This window comes from Anser brachyrhynchus (assembly GCF_964034855.1).
Source record: "Anser brachyrhynchus genome assembly, chromosome: 13".
Taxonomy (NCBI): Eukaryota; Metazoa; Chordata; class Aves; order Anseriformes; family Anatidae; genus Anser; species Anser brachyrhynchus.
Window position 1 is genome coordinate 7,918,377 of NC_137708.1, and position 17,919 is coordinate 7,936,295.

At 51.7% G+C, this 17,919-nt stretch overlaps 1 protein-coding gene and 1 long non-coding RNA gene across 8 annotated transcripts in view; one reads left to right on the forward strand and one right to left on the reverse strand.

The window, feature by feature from the left end:
- Positions 1-17,919, reverse strand: part of FHL1 (four and a half LIM domains 1) — a 32,290-nt gene that overhangs the window by 1,748 nt on the left and 12,623 nt on the right. For 5 of the 7 annotated variants that reach the window (XM_080553683.1, XM_080553686.1, XM_080553682.1 and 2 more), the window contains exons 2-5: positions 2,505-2,686; positions 1,497-1,674; positions 825-994; positions 54-240 (exon numbers count right to left, since the gene is read on the reverse strand). In XM_080553683.1, the coding sequence (XP_080409809.1) occupies positions 54-240; positions 825-994; positions 1,497-1,674; positions 2,505-2,686 (717 nt within the window). Of the gene's footprint in view, positions 1-53; positions 241-824; positions 995-1,496; positions 1,675-2,504; positions 2,687-9,351; positions 9,533-17,919 lie in introns of those variants that run through there. The other 2 variants (XM_080553684.1, XM_080553685.1) reach the window with 2 other exon arrangements.
- On the forward strand, positions 5,069-17,304 carry LOC308177051. The gene is made up of 2 exons (XR_013938829.1): positions 5,069-7,814; positions 11,082-17,304. It is a non-coding gene; the product is annotated as an uncharacterized lncRNA (long non-coding RNA).

Consider the following 17,919-nt stretch of genomic DNA (forward strand, 5'->3'; position numbering starts at 1 on the left):
CAGTTCTGACCTTAGGCACCCAGGGCCCTCAAGCTGCATTTATTGCAACATACCTGTAATCGGATTCTTGCAGCCAGCACACTTCTTGGCAACGCATTCCTTGTAGCACTCAACACAGTAAAACTGATCCTCTACGGCTGTGAAGCGCTTCCCACCCAATTGCTTCTTGCAGTTGGAGCAAATGAAGCACTCTGAATGCCAAGGCTGTTCCTGGTAAGTGAGACCTCCAGAAGTGATGGGCTAGGAGGAAAAGAGCAGGGAAGAGGATTCAGAATCAGTACGGAAGAAAAGAGGTGACACAGGCATGGGGTGTATGGTATAGGGGAGCTTTGGTATGGTGAAGACCGTTTGAAAGTTTTCATTAAAATGAGATATTGCAACACTTAAGTTCCTCTGGACTGAAATCTTGCATGCCTGGAGCTTTCATAATAGTTTATTTTACCTGCAATGACACTGCAATTCTACATTAACCAATTGCAAAAGTGTACAACAGCTGTTTTGCAAAACATTGTTTTGTTGCTTGAATATACAATACATGCTAGAGAGCTATAAACCTTCTTAGCCTTGCCATCCCTAAAGCTAGCATAAGGCTGGTGCTCGCTTTTTTCCAACAGATTTACACCCTGCTCAAGTACTCATGTGCCACAGCCTCTAGCTCTCACATTATTATTACATCGCCAGCTGCTTGCACCAGTATCTCAAGGAAGAAACATAAGCAATGGTACAGCTACAAGATGATATGTCTACTGATTTACTCTCCTAGCTTCTAACAGACATGTCAGGGCCAGTTTTGGCAGCTGCCACTGCAAAGTGGAAGGACTTACATTCTTGCATTTAGCACAGGTCTTGGCAAATTTATGCTCATGGCAGGAGACACAGTAGAAGTCATCACCCTTTGGGAAGAAGCTCCCAGATCCAATCACTTGCTTGCACTGGCTGCAAGTGAAACAGTCCTTATGCCAGACCATCTTCTTGTATTCAACATTTTGGTCTCCTACAACAGACAGAAATAACTTGTTAGGTGGGATTTCAGGCCTGTGACAAACTCCGCAACCTCATGCAATGTAACATACCTGTAGGCAAGACCTGCCCATACAGAACTTTAATCATAACATGGACAAGGGAAGAGCTGTTAATTTCTACATCCAATTTTAACTAGCCAGGGCCTTCCAGATTTTCTTAGATATTTAGTCAGTCAGGTACCAGATTCTTTCTGAGAAAAGGATCTTCATTTACAGAGCAAAGCTTTTAGTAGAACTTGTCTAATACTGACTATTAAGGTGAACAATCCACATGAGGGTTAACTGCAAGGCAGCCTTTGAACACTTCTCTAAAAAGGACACGTAAGACCAGCAGTCAAAACGTGTACCACTTCTGTAGTTCTCCAGATTTTCACCATGATGCTCCTAACTGCAGCCCGCGCGGCTCTTTTAACCTCCATGGTTTTGCCCTAGAACAGCACTCAGCATTCGTATCAGTATTGCTAGTACCAGTACCTGCAATGATTGGCTTGAAGCAGCCCTTACACCTGGGTGCATCCTCAGTGGCAGTGCAGTTACTGCACCAGACCTTGTTGTTCTCCCTTAGCATGAAGGGCTCATTCACCAAGGATGTATAGCACTTGAAGCAGCGGAAGCAGTTGTCATGCCAGTAACGGTTCTTGAAATGCAGCTCCTGCAAAAAACAGAAACAAAGTGAGCAATAAGCCCTTTGTTTTATTGCTGAGCAGCTATGAAACGACCGTCTCACCAGCCTTGGCATGGAAGTATCGATCTGCTAGTTCTTAAGCAGGGCTGCATTCAATGTTTGGAGGTGCAACTCAGCTGCAAGCAGCTGGGGAAGGCCATTTAACCAAAAGCACTGACACAAGGGCCTTACTTATAATCACATTCAAAAAACTACAGCTATGCGGGGTTTAAATTCGCTTTGGACTTTCAGACTTGAAGCTTTGAGATTCAAGGTTCTGTAAGTGTGGTCTTCTCTGGTCATCTTGTTCCTTCTAGTTTATGTGTATGTTATTACTGCCGTAATCGTGAAGCAATAAACATTTGACAAACTGAAAAAAATCACATCCTATGTTTCCAAGTGCTTTGCCCATAAGATGAGTCTTTTGGGAGTCTTATGCAGGCTGGATAAACTGCTGTACTTCCTTCAGGACAGTTCAACATTTGCAGCAGTTGGGTGGTCCTGTGTGGATCCAGGAGTTGGACTGAATTATCCTTGTAGGTCCATACCAACTCAGGATATTCTATAGTTCTATGATTCAGCTCATTGGGCTGAATCTAGATCCTGGAATTAGATCCAGAAGCAGCCCATTGTGAGCAGCCCAACTGCAGTGCCCCACAGCCTCTGGCTCTTTGGCCGAGGAGTGCATGCAAGCATGGCCCAACAGCCAGAGTACTCGCAAGAGAACTTGCTTTTGCACAGAAGCTTGCAAACAGGCCAAAGCCAGGAAAATATGCACCTAGTCTAGTTCTCATCACCTACGTGACCGCTCACCATACCTTGGAGTCGGCACCGATGGGTTTCTTGCACTCAATGCAGGTGTTGGCACAGATCTTGTCAAAGCACTTGACACAGCAGTGGCGGCCCTCCTTCTGCACGTACTTCTTCCCTTGCAGCGGGTCACGGCAGTAGTGGCAGTCAAAACGCTCCGACATGGTGCCCACAGTGTAACTGCCAGGCCCTGCAAGAGGAAAAAGGGTAAAGTGAGAACACCGAAGGCCTGATAACTGCTCCAGCTTCTTGGGTCTGGGCAGATGAAGAGTAATGGGAAGGTGGCTCAGCCGTGAGCATATGGTGGCGTTATGTGCCTCAAGGGCTTGTTGCTAGAGAAAGCAGCTTCTGGAACAGCAAAAATTGCCCCAACAGTGCTATCAGACAACTCAATGGTTTACAAAACAAGACAGTTCTCTACCCACTGCACAGGCATTTTCCAGGTGCCTCCTGCTTTGCCTTTAGGGTCTAGGATAGGCTAACACACCATCATGCTCAGAGAGGCTGGCTGCAGCAGACAACCTGTGTTCAGTCACAGCAATCATGAACTGTACACCTCCTAAAAGAGGTGGCATCCCATGTCACGTATTGCCATTTAGGATGTAGGGAGAGAAGTACCAGGAATTCAGAAAAATGTGGGCTACAGCGTTCAGCTCTGTGGGCTGGCTCCTGGCTGTGCTGCGGCGCTCAGCAAGGTCAGGGGCCGCCCTGCCTCCTGCAAGCGCTGTGCTTGCCACTGCTCTTAGCATAAGCAATCTGTTAGTAACGCAAATATTTTCAGTTCCCTTAATAGCCATCCAAGATACGAATGCTAGATTTCTGCCTACAAAGAGGCAGGATGGGCTCTGGCCAAACACAAAAACGCAGCTCTCTGCCTCCTGGAGTGCAAACCGCTGTGCTTGCAGCGCTGCCGAGCTTGCTCGCTCCATGGCTCCAGGAACACAGTTGCTGGAGAGGGGAGAAGAGTCACGCAACTGTCTTCCCCCATCACCTTCTTAAGAGGAAGGATACTGGACTGTTTTATTTACTTGTTTCACATCAAGCAAGGGTAATGATACTTAATCACTCAGAGCGACTTGGTTCATTATGGCAGGCCCACTGCAGGGCTGGCGAGATCCCGTCTGAGGCACGGCATAATCTGAGCAGAAATCACCGCCAACCAAGAGCAGAATAGTTTCCATGTTTCCAGCCTAAGCCTGCAGCCAGCTGCAGCCCTCCGAGGCCTTTTGTGCCAGATATTTGTGCAGCTTCCAGCTGCCTGTTTCACTAGGCTTTCACATATAAAGTCATGAGGAAAAACAAGAAAAGACCTTTTACATTCTTACATTTAAAGAAACTTCTTCAGCTCATGCCAGCAGGATTGGCCCAACGGATGACTGCTCCCCATGGCCAGCAGGCTAATGCTCCAGCTGCGAGCCCAGCTGGGTGTGGGGGTCTCTTGACCAGAGGATTTTCCACTTTGGCTGGAGATGCAAGCTCACACTTTCCGCAGATACTTGCCCCAGCCTGCGCCCAGGCTCAGCCTTCCAGACCACCTCTGCTAAGGAACAGCTCTCTTCATTTCCCCACGCCCTTCCTCAGAGGAAGCCAGCAAAGCCCAGCCCAGGAGGCTGCAAAAGCCCCTGGGGGTTATACGAGTCCCCATGCATGTGCCTCCTGCGTGCCTGTGGCCCCAGCTCAGCGGAGCTCTGCTTCCCTGTGCTACAAGCAAGCTGGGATGCAACCTTGAACCTTCATCAGTAACCGGACAGGAGCTGTGGCAGCAGTCTGGCAACGGGACGTCAAAGAGGAAATTTAATTATTCTTTTCCTGATGGAGCTGAAGCACCAGCATGGAGTGAAAGAGAGAAGGATGCAGCCAGGCAATATAAATTGCTGCTGCTTCGTCTCGTTAGGTGCAGGAGGCCTTTCACGCTTCCCCGCATAGCCTCACCTTGGACCCTGTCAAGCCCTGGTTTCAGGGTCAAAAAGCACTGAGACCAAAATCGCTCCCACTGTCGTTGGCTGCTTTGCTGTCTGTGACAGCAGAATCAGCACGACAGTGTAAGTCAGAACCAAGCTTGGGGTTTTGGGGTGTAGAGAAGATGCTCTAGGGTAGCTGTCATCCCTAGAAGGCCTGTGGGTCCCCCAGCGCTTGCCCTCGGCTGCTGGGTGCTGCGTGGGCAGGACTACCATGTTGTTAAGGCATGAGGGCCCGCTTACACAACTTCTTGGGCACCTGCCCACCCCCGTAATTCTAGATTTACCCTCAACTGTGTAGCCCATCCTGGCAGCCACCGAAATCCCCCGCTGGCATGAGAGCCCCAGGCCCCAGGATCGTTGCTGCTGCCCCTGGGAGGAGCAGGGCTCAGCCAACACAAACGCACATCAAACCAAACAGGTCCTGACCCGGGCACGGCCCCGCCAGCGCTACCCTGCAAGCCCAGGCAGCGGAGCAAGCTGGAACATTTCTGTTCCAGAAAGCTGGACGGAGGATCCCAGGGAGAGGAACGTGACACGAGGAGGCTGCAGCAGAGGCAGGGGCTGGGTTCACACCCTTCCCTTCCCTTCCCTTCAACTTACTGAAGCGGAGGCCGAGCTGGCCGGCATTGCGCTCTGTGGGGACCGGGGCTGGAAACGCCGCCTTGCCAAGGTCAGGAGACGGCCACGTCCTGCTGACAACTACGCCAAGGGTTGTGTTTGTACCGGTTCAAGTAAATGAAACAAACAAACAGCTGGGAAACATGGAAACTATGTGAGCCACCGCCAGCCCTGCAGAGCTTTATCAAGCAAGCGGGTTTTATTTAGAAGAAACGCAGTTGCACAGAGTCCAGGGCAAATGGTATCGAAACACTCCCCCTGATATCAGGTTTAGGGTTGCTTTCAACCAGAAGATGTAATTGTGAACATATGGCTCAGGGAGTAACACGATCCAGTGTTCCCGTGCAACGCATCATCTGCTAACGTGAGACACACATTTATCACAGGAGCTTTAGAGCCCCGCAGACAATTAACATCGGGCCTGGCAGCCCCGGGAGCTTCTGCCCACCTTGTGCCATCTTATGGACCAAAAAGCCCCTCTCATACCTAAGCTGTGGCATGAATTTGCTCCCAGCTCTTACAGGAGCTTTCTGCCCCCAGCAGAACCACCCCTGCCCTAATCTAGGCCTAGAAAGGCACCTCTGTCCCCTTGCCTGCCACGAGGACACAAACACTGACCACGTTGTCCCAGCAAACGTCTGCCCACCCCTGCCATGCCGAGAGCCCACATCAGCCACACCGTCCCCTACAACCCTCCCACAGGAGCAGCCCCCCAGGGGCTGGTGACGAGAGCCCAGAAGTAGCAGCAGCAGCTACACTGGGACCGCAGGGACATTTCCCCGGGGTGGAGCAAACGTCCGTCACGGCTTCAGAGCACGCTGCCCCCGGGAAGAAACGTTTGGCACCCTACTGCTGCTCCCCCGCGCAGTTCAGTCCCCTCTCACAGGAGGCAGACAGAACAGAACAGGTACTTGGTCTGTAAACAAATAAATACATTTTCTGACTGAGTCTCGATTTTGACTGAGTCTAGATTTTGGAAATGATTTATCATGATTTTGGAAATGTTTGTCTCCTTAATAACTTCAGGCTCCAATTGCTCCGTGGTCCCACCACTCAACTTTCCAAAGCTTAACCCTGGCCTGTCTTTGCTGACTTGGAAAATAGGCAAATCACGAAACTCGGGACACACCAGAAACTACCCCCACTTCAAGCAAGGTGTCCCTCTCCTACCAGCCCGGCAGAGTGCTGTCTAAATGTAGCTCCCTGATGAATTTGGCTACAGCTAAGGGGCGGCTGGCCAGACCAGTGGCCTTCTCGAGTATCAGGGCATTTGGCACAAAAGGCCTGCTGGAATTCAACCCTAACATTTACCTGAACACAGAGGTACAAGTTAGCCACTTGTCCCAAAAGAGCATCCGCAGCTTTACAAAAGCAACCCCGCAGCCCACACCTTTCATCTTTCAAACAAAGGTCTCAAATGTTTGGGCCCCACAGGCTTCCCGTGCACCTCAAGTCTTGCTGATACCGTGCTGTGGAGCAGCCGCAGAGCCGTCCCAGCCTGTGCTCAGGGCTACACCACCACAGCACAGCAAGCTTTGGGACTGGAAATGGTGCAGAGCTGAGAAGGGCAGCCCCACAAAAGCTACGGCATTAACACAAACCCTGCCGCTCCCTTCAGTTCCCGTCTCCCACGGCCCCGTGTCGCCTCATCCCGGGCTGCGTACCGCCACGCAGTAGCGCAGTGGTTTGCAGAACAAATGAAATCAAAGCGCTCAGCAAATGAAGCTGAAGCACAGCTGATAAGCAAAGCACTTAGCACAGGATGTGTGTTAATGTCTCCGGGGAACGTGTTTAAATGCGATAAACCACCAAGGAAGAACTTGAAGTGTGGTCTCTGAAAACAACCAGGGAAACTGTACTTAAACCGTACGGACTATTCTGTCACTTGGGAAGGAAGATGAGGCTGAAGCTGTTAACCCTCTGCTGGGGCACTGGGTGCACTGGGAAAGAGCCATTGCTTTTTGGCTCTCCGTCAGCTTTGTTGTTCTCAGCAGACCGAGTAAACAGCCCCCATGTCACCAGGCAGCGACAGCACCTGCCTGTTTCAGCTCACCTGAAGTTGTGTCACCTGGGTTGCTACTCTCAGCATTCCTCTATATGTTTTGTGGTTTGCTATAAACACCAGGGAATACCCTTAAAAGAAGGGTCCTGTTAATCAGAAAGGAGAAGCAATGCTGAGAGCTGCATCTCAAGGTCACTGGCACACTGCCCTGGACAACAAACATTTCTCTCTTTCCTTTGGCTTTGCAAATCACTTGCAGGTCATTTTCGCTGGGAGGGCTGGCAGTAAAGAGCGAAGAGCTATGCTCTCCCATTGCCAGGCTGGGGCACGTGCAAGTCTCATACTCTATAATTCAAAAATTAGTCTGATGATAAAATAGAATCTTCTTTATTTAGAACAAGAATGGTTCCAAGTTTCTCAGGCAGTTGCCAAAATCATTCCCTATGGTCCTATTGCCACCATGTCTGAGCACATCCCAATCATTATTAAATCTTCACAGTTCCCCAGGGAGTAGGGACGTGCTATTAAAAACACCCTGCAAACACATCCCCCAGGCTGGCTTTTACACTTACTTCAGAGCTCAGCTCTGTAGTACAGAGCTCAACAACGAATGCTGGCAGGGCAGACCCTGGAGGGGTCAGGAGGCAGGACCAGCAGCCGGGCTGGACAAAGGCCCCTCGCACAGACCTGAAGGCTGGGGCATTTCTGCACCCCACGAAAAGTGCACAGGATGTCAGGTACCACCGCTGTCATTGCTTCGGTTTGAACACTGGCTACTCTGGCTCGTGTTCATTGCCGAGGAGCCAGGGCTTTTGTGACCAGCCCCAGTCACTTGTCCAGGGAGTTTGGTAATGCAGGAATTCAGACTCGGCTCTCTCATCATCTCAGCGCAGTGCCCGAACTGCCCAGCCAGAAAGAAGCACACAGCAGTGGCAGCTATTTTTATTATGCATGTGTCTTAATTGTGGTTACTGCTATAGTAGCACTGGAACCACAACCACTCCAATGCCAAGCAAAGCCCGGTCCTTGCCTCTGGGGCAAGGAACATCTTGGGGCAAGGAACATCTCCCCACAGGAACATGAGAAAGAAAAGAAAGAAACAGCTAGAAGTAGAATGAAGTGATGCTGTAGTATCAGTCAGTCTGGTGGGCTGAAGTTAGCAAATAAATGTATTCCTATATCTGAATTGAATGAATTGCACTTTTTAAACACCTTTGAGATGTTTAAAAAATGATGCCATGGAAGTCAGATTTCACTCAGAGATATATTGCGTAATGTGTATCTGCCTCACACAAGCAAATCCTAAGTGAGTTACATGCCATGCAAGAAGCCTCATGCTCGTGCCTTGTCCCGGGTGGCTGAGCGTGAGGCTGACTTCCCTCCCTAATTTTTAAGGAGCTCTGCGCCCCCAGCCAGGTGAGGAGCACCACAGTCCCCTAGCTCTGAGTGTGCAGCAGCTTGGTCCGATGCCCACAGGAGCTGCAGCCCTGCGCTCCAGGGCACGTCCACCCCTTGGGCCACGTCCCGTCAAGAGATGCAATAGCACTGCAATCGTACGTTGTCACTTAGGGCTGTAAATACATGCTGGGCACACACAAAATCAGTTTTTAAAAACCCCGAAGAGCTTTCAATGGCTTAGTAATTGCAGGGCTAAAGGAGACTAGTCACAGGTGGGGAGACACCAAATACCAGCATGCCAATGGGAACATGCAAAGCAAGAATCCTGTCAGTGTTAATGAGAAGGAAAAAATAGGTTTTTATATTATTACTACTGGAGAGAGTCGACCTGTTTGATCGACAAGATAAACGCAGAGAGGAGGGAGCAAGCACACACCGCCCACTAGAGCAGAGCAAACCACCTGGGTTTACCCAGTGGGCTTCTGCTGCAGGTTTCCCCTGCCCCAGGCAGTAATGCCACAACAAACTAGCTGCGGGGAGAAGTGCCGTCCCCCACCTTCACCCAGCCTTCCCCAAGTAACAGCTGAGCCCCAGCCCTCTCACAGCAGCAGATACAAAGCATGCACCCAATGCATTTTACAAACGCGTAAACATTTACAAGGCATCCAGCCCATGCCACCATGCTCTTCCCAGCGCCAGTCCCACACACCAGTCACAAGCCTGTTTGCCATCATTAGTTACAGCTGCAGATCGCAGAGACTTAAGACCACATTTAAAAGAGTTATTTCTCTGTTAGCAAAACCTTCCTCGCTGTTTAGCAGGCATTGCACGCACAGGGCTTCTCCCACAACGCGGACTGCAGCATGTCCAATTTACCTGTGTGCCTGTGGAAAGCCATGATTAACAGCCCAAAGCCACAGGCAGCCCCTGAGGCAACAGAGCGCACGGTCTCTTGGCTGATTAGAAGCTGCCTCTTTTGATAACATACATTTAAACGGAGGCTATTAATACAGACGGGACTCCTACCAGATGTCCACTCCCCTCCCCAGAGATCACAACCTTAATCCCCCTTGAAAATTCTTACCATTTTAGGTGATCCGAGAGAGAAGAATAGGATCCAGAGACCTCTGTAGGCAACATTCAAATACCTGCCCAGCTACTCAGCACCCAAATTAGTCCCAAAGGCAGAGAGTGCCTTAGGAACTTGACCCCATGCTAGTACTATTTGGCCTTGGCTTTGGAGCTAGATTGTGTCTCATAACAGTCCTGAGCTAAATTACAGACCCAGCGTCAATTCTGCACCGCTGCTGCCGAAGGGAAGAGGAGAATCAGGTCTCCAGGGCCAAAGGGGCTATGGTCCAAGGAACCAGCTCCAGACCATACACGAGGGGCTGTCCCCTGGCTGTAGGGCCCAGAAAAGCCGAGGGTTGCACGCCTGGGGACCCAGCAGAGATTATGGAGAAGCACCAGGAGCTACATTCCTGGGAGTTGGACTTGCAATCAGCATGAGAGGCAAGCTGAAGTTTTACTGCCTGTAAAACTACCATGCCTGGTCCTCCTCCAGCTTTTACCCTAAGGAACCTCAAGGCATTAATCATCCGGAGCGAATGAGTCCTTGAAGAGCAGCACTTTAAAAGCCAGGTTTCATGATTATGGGGCTTCTCTAGCATCTAACAGTATGGTTGGGCTCGTTCCCTGACAGGATTACAGAGGGCAATGGCTCACAACTCCGCCCTCTTTGCTCAGGTGTCCCCAAAGCTCTGTAGCACAACGGGAATTTTGGCGACCTACTCCTACTCGAGCTGCGGCAGGGAGCAGAGGGAGCTCTGGTTCCAGGCTCGCTCCTGCATGCAGACACAGGCTGCAGCAGCAGAGGCAGCTCCACGGCCACGCGTGCTCTGCGTCATGCAGTCAGCAGCAGCACGTGTGGTCGGGGCCGTGGCCAGGGACGCCCGGCTGCTAATCCCGCCTTGACACTGACTCACGGCATGGCCGTGGGAAAGGCGGTTAACCTCCCCGACAGCCAATGTTTATCATTCCAGCAGCAGCCCATCACGGTGGCGTCTGGCCTCCGAACAGCCTGGCACTGGGCACGTCACTGCTTCCCACCACAGAGGTGCCAAAGGAACTCCTCAACCGCGTTTGTGGGGCGGGGAGTACAGAGCCTTCACCCCAGCACCAGGCTTGGTGACCGCCCCAGGCCTCCACGGCCGTCATACAGCCCCCACGTAGCGCACGTGAAAGGTCAGCATCATTCTGACATTCCCAAGTTTTCGGCATTGCCTGGAAAAGGCCACGCTTGACAGTGCGCTGTCCCAAAACAGCATGGCATGGATCCACTTGTGTAGCAGGATGGGGCTAGGAAACGTGCTAACATACTAGCGCACCAAAATACTTTGGCTAGAAAAAACCCTACGTTACTCTGCCCCAGCTCATCTATAAACTCAAGCAAATTGTTTGCATAATTCAGATGGTAACAGGAACCCTAACAACTGGTATTTTCCTGTGCTAATCTTGCTGAGTGCAGTGCAATATTTACAGACATGAGTTCATTTTTGGCAACGCGTGTCGAGTTTGCACCATTAACCATTCTCATTCCTTTCTAGCTCCCTACACAAAGCGCTGGCACGCTCCCACCTGGCCGTCATTTCCTGCTTCCCCAGGATACCCTCCGCTCCCAATCCCAAACAGTAACCTTTGCTCCCCACCCTGAAAAGCAGCGCAGCGTTGCCATGCACCGCCAGCAGCTGCCACGTCCCACCCAGAGGTGGCTGCAGGCCAGCTGCAGCGCGGCAGCATCTCAGAGGCGTGCGGAAAGTAGGGATGGACGCTTGGCCACCAAAGCGCTTCTCGTGCACAAACGCACGGGTGTCGGCAGCGTGACAACAGGCACGAGCTGGAGGAGGTGGCAGGGAGGAAGCTTGACCCAGCAAGAGGAGCAGGACCCAGCCCTGCTGATGCCAGCGAAGCTTCAGCGTGAGCCTCCCTGGAGCTGCATCTCGTTGCACAGCTCAGAGGCCCTGGCGATCCCCCAGAGCTGTCTGTAATATTCTTATTTTGCTTGAATTTGCGGCCTCCTGGGCCAGCACAGCAGGGGATGGATGGGAACAACACTTGCTGAGAAGACAGGGCTGCTCTTGTTGTTTTGGCTTGTTTCAGCCACATGACCCTGGGCAATTCCCATCTTCCCCTATAAGCCTCCTTCTTCCCTGCAAGCCCAGCTCCCTCTGGAGATGATTAAACACTGGTGGTGCAAGGTATGGCACAAGCAGCAAGGAGGGACACTGTTGCCCTGTGAAACACGGCATGGAGCAGAAGCCACCAAGCAGGAGAGCCTGCCCCAGAAAGAAGGCAAGCCAGCCCTGCCTGAGCATCCGCCAGTGCCTGCAGACAGCATGTGCCACTCATAGGCACATCGCATGGCCTCGTGCAGTGTCACCACGAAGTCCCTGCTCCCACCTCCTCCGTGCCACCGCGCTCTGCCAGAGCTGGGCAGAGAGGAAAGCGTGCTGCAAACGCATCAGCAAGTGCACAACAGGACACACAGGCTTAGGTTTTCAGGTCCTTATCATGAAACCTCATCTGTCCCGTAGGTTTTCAGCCCCACAGGGAGCTGGTCCGGACACAGTCACTCCACCATGCAGGTCCGACTGCAGAGCAGCATGGCTGGCGCATAGTGTCATCCGCTCGGATAGACAAATGATTCACATTGTGGTTTCCAGAGTATTTTCTTGCCCTAACAATCCTGCCAGAAAAGGTCTGGGCGTCTCAGCTTGCCCACACATCCTACTGTCACTCAACAGGCTGCAAGTCCTAAATAGAGACAGTATAACCCAGGCATTGATGAACTATTAGTCACCATCATCAAAGAAAGAAGCAGGCAGCAGTAAATACGAGCAGGAGAGGGGGCACCTGTCCACCTCTTAGGATTAACACTTTACTTTCTGCTTCCATACGCTCTGCTTAGCTACGCACAGCAAACCCGCACAGAAAAGCACAGCCACGATTCAGTGGGCTCCCCACAAAAGCCGGGGCTGCAGGATGCCCCCCAGCCTTTCCGTCCCGCGGGCTGTCGGGGCTGCTGCGATAGCACGGGACCTGCACGGCCCCACCAGGCAGGGCTGCGTCAGGCAGCACGGGGCTTAGCACTCCTCATCCAGGTTTGCTCCCACCATTTGCACAAACGTTTCCTTCGTTTCAAGTAACTGCAGATTCTGGTGGGGTTTTTTTTTGTTTGTTTTGCTTTTTCTTCAAATATACCCGTAGCTTGCATGCAGTGTGCATTCTCCCACAGCAGGGAGCACTCCTTCTGCCCAGCCTACTGCAGACCTGAAATTTCCCTTGGCTCTGCTGAGGCAGAAACTAAACAAATTTTATGAACAGCTCTACGAACAGCTCCCTGCACCACCACTTTTTTTTTTTCCCCCTCTAATGACACAGAAACACCAGCAGCGTTAGGGTCCAGGACTGACACCGAAGGCTGACCCAGCTCTCCGAGCACTCAGTATCCCGCGTGCTTCCTGCTCCCAGCACTGGTCCCGTGCTGGTGAGAGGACTGCGGAGCGGTGTTTGCACAGGGAGGACTACAGGCAGAGAGCCCCACTGCGAGAGGGCTGCCAGGGGGTGGCCCTTGCTGCCCCCTTCTAGCCAGGCACCCTGTGTCCAACCCACACTAAGACCTGGACCGAAATGCAGAGTTTCCACCTAACTCTTTCAAGCAGTGGAAAAAGCCATCTTGGTTATACACCAGACAATTTCTCTTTAAAGTATCGCATAAATGCTTCAGAAGACTCAAACCTGGCACAGTTCCCCTGCTTTGCACACAAGGATGGCCCTCCGCACCCCTGATGCATCTTGCAGGTGGACTCGCGTGAACACAAGACATCACAAGGATGCACCGACATCGAGAGCAAAGCCAGCAAAGACATCACTGCAGTGACAGAGGACAGACATACCAGCCATCAGGCAAGCCCCCTGCTCTCAGGGAGCCAGCCCAGCCCATCCTCCATGGGATCCCACTTTCCACAGGGAAGGTGGAAAAGGAAACGGGCAGCACGTGGCAAGGGCACCCCAGCTGTTTTCCTTCCTTCCACGCTGAACGGCCAGATCCGCGTGCTGAGCCTGTCAGTGCCAAGGGAAGTTTTTAGGATCAGCTACGGAAATGTGGGGCAGAGGAATTGGGAATAAATTTATAAGAAGGGTTGGGTAGCCCTCCACAAACTGAGATATAATGTGAGTCCAAAAAACAAAACAAAAAAAAGAAAGAAAGAGGAGAAAAGACAGGCGGATAAGAAAAGACAGTAACAGACAGAAAAGAATGGCCCAGAGATAATGGAGCTGGAAATAAAGGGATCTGAAAAATAGCAAAGTTGGGAAGACACGTAAACTCGGTTGTTCCCATCTGCCTCCATCCACAGTCTGGACTGCTTCCAGGACTATTCCCATGGCAGCTCCAAATTTATTTCCCTGCTGCCATCTGCTCTGCAGCTCCCCTCTACACACGCTCCCGACTGGCACTTGTTCCTGTCAGCTGTTGCTGACATGGCAGACCTCCGGTGGCTGCTGAAAGCCAAGTGACACCAAGGCTTGAGGAGGGCATGTGTATAAATCAAGAGCTGCTTTGTAGGCGCAAGGTTTTGTTCAGCTCCTGTCCTCCTCCGGCCTGCATCGGGAGCAGTGGAAGAAGTCCCCAGCTGAGCATCTCAAAGCCACACTCTCACCCACACTGGCCAGGCCCCTGCGTTCAAAGCTCCATGAAGAGCTCCAGGGCTTCTGCTCACCGCAGTGCCCGGAGCTTTGGCTCCAGACCTCCAGCTAAGCAGTGCTGCTGCTTCAACAGTGACGGGTGCGATGCCCCTCGGTTACCTCCAGCGCTCCCACCAGATGGATTCCACGTGATCCCTGGGGAAGCCCTCCCCGAGGCCAAGCAAGCTGCACCACAGCCGTCATTCCCCCAGCAATTACTTCAAAGCTTCGTGCTTTGGACAGCAGAGCTCTGTTAGGGCAGTCCTGGCTGACTGCAGACGTCTTTGTTCAAGTTTAGATGCAGTCACATGCAGGAGGAATGACTGGTGGGGTCAAAGACATGGCAAAGGTTCGCAAGTCACAGCTTTCCCCTATGGCTTAGGGCTGGCTTCACAACCGAAAGCCTAACTGAAGTCCCTGTCAAATAAACACCGCGCTGATGCCGGCCAGGCAGCACGGCAGTCTTTTCCAGGAGAGACGAAGTCTGATGAGCACTCACAGCAATATAATCTTACCATACCCATGCAATAAGTGCTCGTGTTGGGGCTTCACCAAGTAGTTACCGAGCCACCGCTGAAACGGTATTTCACAACCTCCGTTATGCTCTCTGCACTCCTAATTGCTTTCAATTACTTCTCATAGGCACGGCAGCTGGCTGAGCGATGCTGTCCCCCGGTGAAGTTAAACAGCTCACTGTGGAGAGCACAGAAGGAAGTTCAGCTATGCGCACCGCTGCCTGAAAGCTGGGTCATTCACCCTCACTGGAAATCTACCCGTTACAAATCAGAAATTAGCAGCTACCCAAGCCAGCAGCTCTCCGGCATCCACCACACGGGCCTCCAGCAGCCCTGCCACCCCGCTGCGTCCGTTCAACGGGACCTGGCGGCCAGAAGGACGAGGTGGGCACTGCAGGCTACGCCTGTGCCCTTCCTCCAAAGGCAGGGAACACACTGCGTGCTGAGCCCAAACCCCACTTCTACTGTTTTATTTTCAGGTGAGAAGAAGAAGGAGCTATTTGCGGGTGGACCACCATCCTGACAAAAGACCTTCCGGGGGTTTAGCACGGGGGAGACACCGAGGACACAAAACTTCAGCTGAGGTGGTCAGAGATGGGTAAAGCAGACGCTTCTCGGAATAGGGCTAGGCAGAAGCACGCTGCCTGGCTATGGTGGAAGGTAGGCCACCACTTCGATGAGAAGGACGTGCCCTTCCAGGCATTGGCATGCCGGCTGGGAAGACTCCCTGGCATCCAGCACACCATCAAAGCACTGCCCGAACTTGGCACAGGCACCAAGGCCATGTCCTGAGCGCTGATTTAGAGCTGGCAGAGCCAGCCCTGGCGTATGGGTTTAGCAGAACAACCAGCCCATTACCTCGGGCACGGGACAGTCGCCTCCAGCAAGATTAGCGTTTGGCTATCTACGCTTTCTGTTGTTAGACGGCGCTGGTGGCTGAAAGGACCAAATCACCCTTGTTACGTGGTCATTTTTAAAAATAACATTTCCCAAAGCCCCACAGTGCATAACCCTGTGTCCGTCTCAGACCCAAGAGCCAAAGGAGATCAGCTTGCAGGGCTGACGGGGTATTTTTGGGCACTCTGACTAATTGTCAGGACATATGCTGTGCATTCTTTACAAGGAAAAACAAAGCTGCAAAGTCCCCTCCGGTGAGGCCTATGGGGTTGGATTAGTCACAGAAGTTATTCTCAGTAATTCTCTGCTTTGGGAGGGTTTGATTACATTTCCAAGTCCCGAGAAGGGTGTTTTAAAATGGAGGAAGGGGTCCGCTTCCTTGCAGCTTGATACCAATAAAAAAAGGCTGAGCCACGTTGCACCAACAACAAGGGCAGAAGTGACAACCCTTCACCTTGGAGTGACTCCAAATTCACAACTGCTTTTTTTGCATCACACCACATCGGCATTCGCCCGAAGTGCCAAGGGACGTGCTCCAGGGCAGCCTGGAGATGTGCTCCAGGACGAGCCAAGGAAAGGACACTCATTTGAGGAGCACGAGGAGGCCCACGAGCACCCACACGCTTGTAAGATGGAGCTGTGGTGCAACCTCCTGAGACGCCTTGCTCTGGTCCTGCCTTGTCACACATTTCCTCTGCTGAAACAAATGTCATTTAACTTTCCCCTTTCCCCAGGCATAGTTTGCGGCCAGAGTTCCTTTCAGCCGCTGTTCATGCTAATACTCTGCAAATCAGCATTTCAAGTCTCTCATTAAAGCCCTGCTCATTTAACAGCTGCACACCACCCCGCTCAGCCAGGCTCTTTGCCCATCTCCTCTTTCAGGGGAGTCAGAGACCTTGCCGGACTAGGAGACCACTCGCTCTGCTTCTACTGAACTTGCCTCGGCTGCTCCTTCCCAAACTGACTCCCAAATACAAAGACTCAGGCAAAATCAGAGAAATCACCCAGACTTCAAGAAGAGCCTGAAGCCCTGATAAATGAGTATTTTGCCAGCCGTGTCCCTTTTCCTCCTCCAGACTCAGGAGTGAGGTGCTCCTCGCTCAGCAATGGCAGAGCCTTGATGCACAGCAGCCAGACAAAGTCCTCCTCAGAGGCCATCTCCCCAAGAGGAGCATCTTTCACCCACCTCCTCAGCACCTCAACAGCTCTTCACTCTCACGCCACTTTAAGGCAGCACTCACCCGGCTCCATCTCTTTGTACTTACTTATTAAGGCAACAAAACCTCTGTGCGCAATATTGCCACAACACTCAGGGACACGCAAGCCCAGAGCAGCCCATGGTTCCCCATCACTGTGTGAGATCTGAGCACACTTTGCTCTTCAGTCTCAAAGCTGTTTTAATGCTTTAACCCTCGCTGCTGCCACCCCTGTGCTGCTGGCCCACACATTTCTGCTTTCCCTTCCTCTGGCATACAAACATCAAACCTTGCTCTTTTTGTTCAGCAGAAAAACTGCACCAAAAGCACACACAGCTCAGGGTGACAAGAGCTCTCTGAAGTCTCCACCAGTGCTTTCTGCATATTTTTCCCCTAAGCTGCACAGCAATTTCCACTGAGAATAAGTGTTGTCAATTCAATTTCTAATAGCGGCATTAAAATGTATGAGCCATTTCTCTGGAGTCAGGAATAATTTTTTCAAAGTGCCTGTGTGCTACAAGCACATAATTCTCATTTTTCATAAAGCTATCAGGATCCCAGGTCTCCCTGGAAATCATGTCAGATCAGAGCTGGGTAAGGACTACACCGAAGAGCGTTCTCCACGGGGTTGGTTGGAAAACACTCACTCAAATTTAAAAAAAAAAAAAAAAAAAAAAAAAAAGGAACAAATATCTAAAGTTTTCATCAGAGTTAGGATTCAGTTTCTGAATCTGAAAACCAGGGGGATCCAGCCCAGCCCTCAGCCCAGCTCTGGTTTGCAGCATCGCAGCTGAGCGCCTCGATGGAGGCTGTTCGGGGGGCTGGCAGGGAGCGAGCAATTCGCCTCCCCCCGACACCCTCTTGCTCCAGTTCTCGGGGAACCTAGCAAAACCGCAGTCACTTTGGTGTCTTTGGAAATGTTAAGATCAGTAAACTAACACTTGACAAGACCTAGCATAGACAGACCAGCCCAAAGCAGTTATGCGGAGGCGAGGTTGTTTATGCTGCTAAACTGAATTTGCTCCACATTTGCTGAAGCAGCAATTGCCTTCATCCCTCACCTCCACGGGGACAGGCCAGGGACTGGGACT